This window comes from Morus notabilis, unplaced genomic scaffold, assembly GCF_000414095.1.
Source record: "Morus notabilis unplaced genomic scaffold, ASM41409v2 Scaffold635, whole genome shotgun sequence".
NCBI classification, from domain to species: Eukaryota; Viridiplantae; Streptophyta; class Magnoliopsida; order Rosales; family Moraceae; genus Morus; species Morus notabilis.
Genome location: NW_010360643.1, coordinates 252,285 through 261,337, shown reverse-complemented (window position 1 = coordinate 261,337; position 9,053 = coordinate 252,285). Strand labels below are relative to the sequence as shown.

General features: G+C 32.8%; 1 protein-coding gene across 3 annotated transcripts in view; it reads right to left on the bottom strand.

Moving 5' to 3' along the window:
* Window positions 1–631: 631 nt before the first annotated feature.
* The window catches only part of LOC21392096 (carotenoid 9,10(9',10')-cleavage dioxygenase 1), a 32,841-nt gene continuing 24,419 nt past the window's right edge, over window positions 632–9,053 (bottom strand). For all 3 annotated transcript variants that reach the window (XM_024164804.1, XM_024164805.1, XM_010096899.2), the window contains 12 exons: window positions 6,672–6,797; window positions 6,241–6,343; window positions 5,213–5,475; window positions 3,990–4,169; window positions 3,628–3,709; window positions 3,314–3,395; window positions 3,156–3,218; window positions 2,890–3,031; window positions 1,583–1,832; window positions 1,223–1,290; window positions 926–1,090; window positions 632–813 (listed from right to left, as the gene is read on the bottom strand). In XM_024164804.1, the coding sequence (XP_024020572.1) occupies window positions 703–813; window positions 926–1,090; window positions 1,223–1,290; window positions 1,583–1,832; window positions 2,890–3,031; window positions 3,156–3,218; window positions 3,314–3,395; window positions 3,628–3,709; window positions 3,990–4,169; window positions 5,213–5,475; window positions 6,241–6,343; window positions 6,672–6,797 (1,635 nt within the window). In that variant the 3' untranslated portion in view covers window positions 632–702. The remainder of the gene's footprint in view (window positions 814–925; window positions 1,091–1,222; window positions 1,291–1,582; window positions 1,833–2,889; window positions 3,032–3,155; window positions 3,219–3,313; window positions 3,396–3,627; window positions 3,710–3,989; window positions 4,170–5,212; window positions 5,476–6,240; window positions 6,344–6,671; window positions 6,798–9,053) is intronic.

The window sequence follows — 9,053 nt, the reverse complement described above, 5'->3', positions numbered from 1 at the left end:
TCGAGTTTAGATTTAGTTTTAAGATTTTAGTTTATTATTGTTAGAATTTAAATTTGGCATTAAGATTTCAATTTATTTTATGATATATTAGTAATTATATTGTTGAATTTTCTAATAAATTTAATGGAATTTTCTCAATGTTATAAGTATTTTTTGAACTCTTAATCAATGAATGGGTAGGGTAATGGAATAGTTCTTTCAGTCACAATTTCTCCACCCTAATTCTGCCTTAAATTAGATGGGTATGTAGACGGGTACAAGGAACAAAATAAGAGTAGAGTATACTCTAACTCCGCTTTAAATTAAATGAGTATGTAGACATGTACAAGGAACAGAATAAGAGTAGGATATGAAATTGCAGGAAGCATACTCACCCTGCCCAACCCTACTATCCGTAATTGGATTTGTGATTTATTTATCTTTTTATGAACCCTCCTCTCATTGGAAAAATTATAACTATACCTCCACTTTTTAATAATAAAACAATTATACCTCTATTCAATTAAAATTCTCTCTTAAATTTTCCATATTGTACCCCCAATGAATAACTTTACTAGCTCCATCACCGAGGGTTTGCTAACTTCATAATAAAAACTTTTAGTTACATCACAATTCAACAAAAATTCTCTCTTATAATTATACATATATTAGGCCTGTACAATATTATATATTTTCATATTATGCTTTAGTATGGAGCATATGCTACACCGAGACTGGTATGAAAGCTCCATGAAATCCATACGGCACTCTGCATGGCAAAGTAATTTTGAAAATTGGTTCGTGGGAAAACTTTTTTGTGTCAATCACGTAAACCTGCAAATAATTAAGAATAATAGACATGATCTTTCCAATCATAGAGAAGATAAATATTAAAGAAAATCACAAATTAAGTTAAATTTAAATTTAATAAACGTTAGTACATTACCTGAGATATATTGGTGTCTTCATCGTGAACAAAAGTGATTATCCAACCATCATCTTCTTCAAGACCACCCTTTTTGGGGACAAAAGCGGCTCCACTACAAAACGTGTTCTCCTCAAACATATGGTATTCCACTTTTATTACCTCCTCATCAATTTCTCTTGTCGTCTACAAAGATCATCAAGGAAGGACATATATAATTACTAGCCAGAAAAATAATGTGAAGTATGGATCAATTAACGAGAAACAGAAAAAGTTGTAAGAGAAAAAATAATAAGGTTTAGGGAAGGTCATATTTACCGAAGAAACTTTTTTGTCTAGCTTCTCAAAGTGCAACTTTGCTAGACCTCCAAATTTAAACATATTGTCTGCGGTATGAGTCGCATATAATTAGGGAAATATTAATGCATTTTCATAGCACGGGCGGGGCTTTTTTTTTTTTTTTTTTTTTTTTTTTAATCCATACCTATAAGTATGTAATTTATCATACCAATATACATATAGCTCACCAATCATTAAAAATTCAAACTTCTGATCTTATTATTGTTATTATTATTTGAATTAATAACCCACAGATGAAGTTCCTAACTCCGTCACTGTGACCATATGCATAAAAATTAATAAGAAATAATAACAAGGATAGAAAGACAAGTAATACACCTGCGTTAGAGCTGGGCACAAAGTCAAAAACTTGGGAATACCCAAATTTGTTCTTCAAACCGATAAAATTTGCATTTATTAGAGGAACTTCCATGGAAAACTCTGCATCGGCTGTGAGATTTCTCTCCACGACTTCTCCAGTTTGCATGTTTAATTTCCATTCATAAGGTCGACTATGTACCAACCCGTCTTTGACTGTATTATCAAAAGGCAGGACTGATTCCAGAGCTCTACAACCCCACACCACAACCTACTCATTGTCATGTAATTAAGTTAACATTTTGAGAAATTTACATTTTTTTTTACAAGATTATTAAAAAATTTAAACCTTACAGTTTAGACTCTTATAACTTCTATGCCTTTAGATTGTCAAGTTATGCTCAATCTATATTATTTTTCTGTCAATTGTCTATTTTGACCTACGATATTCTGAGAATACACTTAATAAAAAATCATCATTTTGGTTTGGTTACAGGGAAAGAAGTAATACGTTATTAATGAGAAAAAATATTCTCAAAATTTCACATGCATGTCAAATTATACTACGGGTGGGCAATTCGTATTAATGGGTCGTGTTCGTTTATGTCAACCTATTTATTAAACGTGTTAAAAAATCCAATCTAACAAGACTCATTTATTAATCGTGTTAATCTTATTAAACCTGCATAATCTATTTAGATTAATATATTAAATAAATAATTGATATAATTATGATTTATTTAACATGATCATGACACATTTAATAATTTTATTAGTCTATTTATCTTTTCTTTGAAAAGAAACAAGTAAAATTTATCTATAAATTTTAAAAATTTACATTATTTGTATTTTGTACGTTATATAAACTTTTATGTAATATCATACGTAATAATTTTACATATGACCCATATAATTAATTGTGTAATTAATTTGGGTCACTTCATATTAAAAGATCAACTCTAACCCAACCTAGTTATTATAATATTGTTAATCGTAACAACTCGATTATAACTCAAATTCATTTATAGTAAACACAAGATCACTAACTTCATGTTGGTTTCGAATCGTGTTTTCGTATTATCGTGTCATGACCCGAATTGCTATCCAATATCCCCTTAATTTAACAATTGATTAAGGAGCGGTATAAATTAAGGAAGAAATCTAAAAAAATATCCTCTCAGTTTTGACCTAAATAAAACTTTTACTCTTAAGTATAAAAGCGCAACAGTCTAAAGTAGAAGATATAATTATTAACCTTGAAATGCAAGACATAAATATGTAAATGGAACCACATTATGTCAGAATAAGTACATATGATAAAGTTATACCTTGTCGTCTCCATCTTCAAAACAATTAAATATGTGAAATGTGCAATTTGGTTCAACTTTAAACCATTTGATTGAATCTCCATCTCCATAACGAGGCATAACCCCAATTCTTGCATATCCTTTATTGTCGTACTTAATCAATCTACACATTACCAAAACCATTAATTACAGAGTAAAGCTTTTTAAGCTGTTTGATGGGGGCAAACTAGATTAATATAAGAATGCGGGGTTTGTAGTGCATGCATTAACTAAATTTAAGTACTCACGGGCCTCCCTGGAAAAGTCTCATTATGTCTATAGTAACAGGAAAATCTATCAACACATTGTACCTGCACGCAAATAATCCATTTAAGTTTTTTTATTTTTAATTTTTTCAATTGTAAGTGAGCAATAAATGGATGCTAATTTATAACCTCCTAGTTACCTCTGTGTAACCCCAAAATCATGACAAAATGGACACCGGTCGAGTTTGAGATCAGCTCTATGAACTAATTTCTTTCCATCAGCTGAAAATTTGGAAACACAATAACATATTAGAATGTTCAGAAATTTTTTACGGGTATTAGAGTAGTTATAATTTGCTATAGCGGGCCGTTCTTTTTATATGTTTGAACTATAATTGAAACTTTTTTACTATAATAATTTTTCTCATAAAAATTTAAAATTTTACTTAAATTTTGTGTTCAACTAATCTATGAAAAACGTAATCCTCAAAATAGATTTTGGATAGTTTTGTACCAGAAATTACTCCTAACTCAATATAAGGACGTTTAATTGCATCCATTCCAATTATAACTAGCTCCCCGGTGCCTGGAACTACCTGTAGCATTTAAGGAAGATGACCACAAAAATTTAGGAAAGAGCATTCCTATTCATTTCTATGGGGTTAAAATCCCATTACTCTGATAACATGAGTCCCGTTAAGTGGGTACATAGGTGAGATCCAACCTAATAGGATCCACCATTTTGTAAGTGACAGGGTTTTATCTCTCTGAAGATGAAAACCATATTTGTTTAGTGAAACCCAAAGAACAAAATTTGCTTGAGCAGATTCAACGTGCCAAAGCGTACTACAGAATGAAGGAGAAGTAATTAAGTACCTTTGGATGGCTTGTAAAGGGTCTATTCCAAGCTCTGGAAAGATTCCAATGCCCTAAAGTTTCTAATGTAAAAACGTCAATCTCTTGAGGCATGTGAGATTCTGCAATGGAATATAACTTCCCTGAATGCTCAAACACATTGGTGTTGCTAACGTGTTTGTCTATTTTGCCAAATCGGAGCTGATCGTGAAGAAAACATCAGATAAATAATATAATATGGGTTTCCTATATATATGTACATGTTGCGTTCATGGAAGCGTATTATATATATATATATATATATGCATGGAGAAAAATACTAAAGACCTTTGTAAAAATAATTACATAGGAAAATTTTATTAGTAAAATAACTTTTTAAAAATTTTTATTTACAAAATGATTACATAATATATATATATGCGCATGGAGAAAAATACAAAAACCCTTTGTAAAAATAACTCCATAGGAAAATTTTATTAGTAAAATAACTTTTTAAAAATTTTTATTTGTAAAATGACTACAAAACGACTACTTTTTACAAAAAAACGATTAGGTGGTCGTTCTTCATATAAAATAAAGAATGTCATTTTGTCAATTTTACTTTTGTTGGATAATCATTCTAACATATTTCTCCTTTGAAAAAGTAAATTCTTCTACCGGAGATGAAGAAGTAATTAAATGAAGACTTTTTTCGCATTCTGAACTTCTCGATCATTAGCAATGTGTCTTTACGAAAATATTTTTGATAATTAATCTCGAGAATTCAGAAATGCACGGCAAAAACAACTCAATTAATAATGCTCTTGATTTTTTGACCGAAATTGACACCATGTGACTTGCACATTGATTCAATGGTCAGTTTCACACGTGTATATATATTTATATATATATATATATATATTTTTTTTTTTTTTTTGAAAGGTCAATTTCATATATTTTAACTCAAACTTATTTGTAAAACCTCAAATTGCTTAAAAGTTTTTTCTATCTTGATAAAGATAATTAAAAATCCTGGCCTTAAATGTTTGGAATTTTAACTTTCAAATTTCTATCTCTCCCAATTGTAATGGCAACCTTAACTCACCACCTATGCAAACGCACACCTTGATTAAACACAGTTATGAATGGGGTGTTTCTGTCATGTATTTCTAAATTCAAGGGATTAATTATCAAATTTATAAATGGGAACATTGCGAATGAACAAGAAGTTTAGGGGCAATTGTGTAGATAAATAAATAACTCACAAAATTGAACAGAGCGGCTGATATGACGGCCAGTGTATCGCCTTCAATGATGGGAATAAAAGACGGCTTGTTCTTTTGCTTTTCTTGCTTGAAAGTTTCAGTTTCAACGTAGCTGTTATTGTAATTGACAGTCCATTTACAATTACCGTCTTTTTTGGTAAAATACAAAGCATGTAGCATCCCTTCTCCCTCTATCCAAATTTGCTTTGATTTTCCAAACGCTGATTTTGTTGATTTTAATCCTCCAAAAAGAGGATTTGCTCCTATAATTGATCACAATACAACATCGCAGTAACGATTAGGAAATACCTTTTTTTTTGGTTGGTTGGTAGTACTATTTTCGTCATCATCAGAATAACATTTAGAGATGTGTTGGCTTTAACCAATCAATTACAAGTCAGTCAATCTCTAAATATTCTTTGTCCTTCATTCTCAAGTGATCCTTAGGTTAGAGATTCGAACCTCTACATCAAAACTATTTTTTTTAATAGCGTAGAAAGTGATCGGTCGGTTTGATTTAATTAACCGATTACTATGGCTGCCAAAACCAAAACCGAACAGTCCATTATGCATGGGTGGCCGGTTAACCGACCGATTAAGTCCGTTTGGTGACTGAATTTTTGGTTTTTTTCTGTCAATTTAACAGTTTAGTGACGGTTTTCAGTTTCTGAACACTCTTATACTATATATCCTTTTAATTTTTTTATTGAAAATATTTGTTATTATTACAATTATAAGAAATATAAAAGCAAGTAATACAAAAGAGCAGTTTTAAACTTATTCTTTTCAAATACGAAACATAGCTTATAGAAGCGGAAGTGGTACTCTTGAGAAAAAATGTCTTCACATAAGTGACTTTTTTTTTTTTTTTGGTTGAATACTAAGTGACTTAATTATACTAATTCACTATACGAATACATGAATTATATTTTTTTTTGAGAAATTAAAGAATAAATTTATCTTAATCCCCTCCCTTATCCAACATATATATATATACACACCAAACACAGCACACAAAGAATACTCACCGTTTCTTATGTAGACTCCCTCTGGAAAATCGTCAGGAATGATCCCTTGAATGGTGGTGATACCAGCCGGTCCTCCCAGCTCCTCAACCGGTGCAAAGTTTGTCTGCAAGTAATTTAATTGCATATCTAATTTGAGACAGACTAAGAAGTTTATTTATTTAAGAATAACACAAACTTATTATACGTAGCTAAAAGGACTTGAGATCATTTACGATCGATGTGCTAAAGTGGGGTCCACTGACTAAAAGTAATGATAAATAATTATTGAAAAATGATATTTATCTCGACATGATAAATCCACATCACTGAAAAAAATAAATCCCACTAATTTTGGTTCCTCCTATTCATCCAATGGGATCCGTCTTTCGTGAGTAGATGCGTTATAACTCTATCGCAATAAATAAACAGAGGTGCTCATAATTATTACATACCTGGGATGGATGCAGTGGTATATCAACAAATTCAAACGCCAAATCAACAATGGCATCCAACGTTTTGGTCGTAGCATTCTTGATGGTTTTGGAGACGTGATGTGGCATTACTTTCAACCATTGTAGCTGCTCATTGTTTACATATTGCGCGCATGATAAGACAGTTTACATAAAGTTGTAATATCAAATAAGTCAATTAAATTAACAACTAATGGCTAAATTAATGTTGTGATCAGTGCTGAACTTTCGGGCGGCGGGCATGCCCGATGCCCGAAAATTTTTGGGCATTTCGGGCAGGCCACTCTCGCCGCCCGACAACGGTTTTCTTCGGGCACGGGCTCGGGTAGCCTAAAAATATTAATCCCCCCGACAGCCCGCCGCCGTGGAGAAGCCGTCCCCCGCCATTCGCCGGATTTTTTTAAAATTTTCCGGCAATACCCGAACTGCCCGAATTTCTGTGACCGTTGCCCGAATTTTTGTGACCGTGACCCGATTTTTGCCCGGTGCCCGAAAAATGCCCAATTTTTTTTTTACCGTTAGCCCGAAAAAAAATGCCCGAATTTTGAAAAAATGGGTCTTTTTGCCCGAACCGGACCCGAACCAGAATTTTGCCCGAATTTTTGAACCAAACGGTCAGATTTTATACCGTTGCCCGACCTGCCCGATTTTTGCCCGAATTGCCCGAAAATTTTGTAGCCGTTGGACCCGAATTTTTAGGGGAAATTTTTTTTTTTCAACCCAAAAATTTTCTTATAAATACCCCCCTCTCCCCAACCATTTTTCTCACCCTAAAACTCTCATTCTCTCTCAATTTCTCTTAATCTCTCTCAATTTCTCTTAATCTCTCTAATTCTCTCTTAATCTCGCTTCTCTCTCAAAGCGCTCTCAATCTCTTTTATTTTTCATAATGGCTTCTTCTGGTTATGGTGGTGATATTCCCATTGATGCCCAATTCAACATCGAAGAAGGGCAATTTCCTAATGTTTTTCAAACGCAGGAATCGCAAACTATGGAAAGAGTTGCTGAGAATCGCAAACTATGGAAAGAGATGCTGATCAAACTGTAAATCCGACCCCTGGTGGACGTACTAGAGGTCGGGGATGCAATGGTGGTGGCACAAGTGGCCGTGGAGGAGAGGCAAGCGGTAGTGCTAGTGCAAGTGTTGCAAGTTCTAAGAAGACATGTAAGCGCATCTCAGCAGTTTGGGAGCACTTCAACACATTCGAGGACGTCGACAATAACGGTAACATTAAATACGTAGCTCAATGTAAATATTATGGTGAGAAATTACAAGGTAACACTATTCACGGCACTACACACTTAAGAAGGCACTCTAAAAAGTGTTTTCAAAAGCAAGGAGGCGGAGCTAATCTCCGTCAAACGCAATTATCATTTGACCGCCAAACCGGCGGTCTAAGCACGTGGAAATACGATCCGTAAGTTGATCGTATGGAAATGGCACGATTAATAGCCACATTAGATCAACCACTAAGTTTTCCTGAACAAAGAAATTGGCAACGTTATATTAAAATTGTACATAATCCTAATGCACAATTTTTTTCTAGAACTACTCTTAGGAAAGATGCATTAAAATTATATAAACAAGAAAAGGAAGCATTAATCAACCTTCTACACTCTACTAGTGGTTGTGTTGCGTTAACGGCGGATATTTGGTCCGCCGTTGCCAACAAGGATTATTTAGCTGTAACCAGACATTATTATAAAGGTTTTAATTTGGATAAGAGAATCTTAGGTTTCAAATGTGTTATAGGATCACATACTGCCAATTTAGTATATAACACAATTTTATCTGTTATTGATGAATATAGTTTAAGAGAGAATAATGGCCATAACATTAGATAATGCAACTGCGAATACTAAAGCAATAGAACTTTTTCAAAATGATTTAAGTTTATTCGGTAATAATGATATTTTCCACCAACGTTGTGCATGTCATATAATTAATTTAATAGTAAAATCCGGTTTAAAATCAATGTCAGGTCATATTAAAAGAATTAGAGATAACATTGCTTGGATTCAAGGTAGTAATCAAAGAATACAAGATTGGTTTAGATTTCTACAAGCATGTAATCAAAATCCTAGAGCATTAGCCTTAGATATGCCCATAAGATGGAACTCCACTTACATAATGCTTGAACAATGCATCCCCTATAAAGATGCTATAACAAATTATGTTAGTGCAAAATTAGGAACAAGATTTATAGATGAAACTGATTGGCAAATTGCCGAACTTTTGTATAACTTTTTAGGTAGATTTCAAGAAGTTACCTTAAAGTTTAGTGAAACTTATTACCCAACTTCACCATTAGCATTAGGAGAACTTTTAAGAATGTCTATTTTATTTAGTGAATTTAGGACACA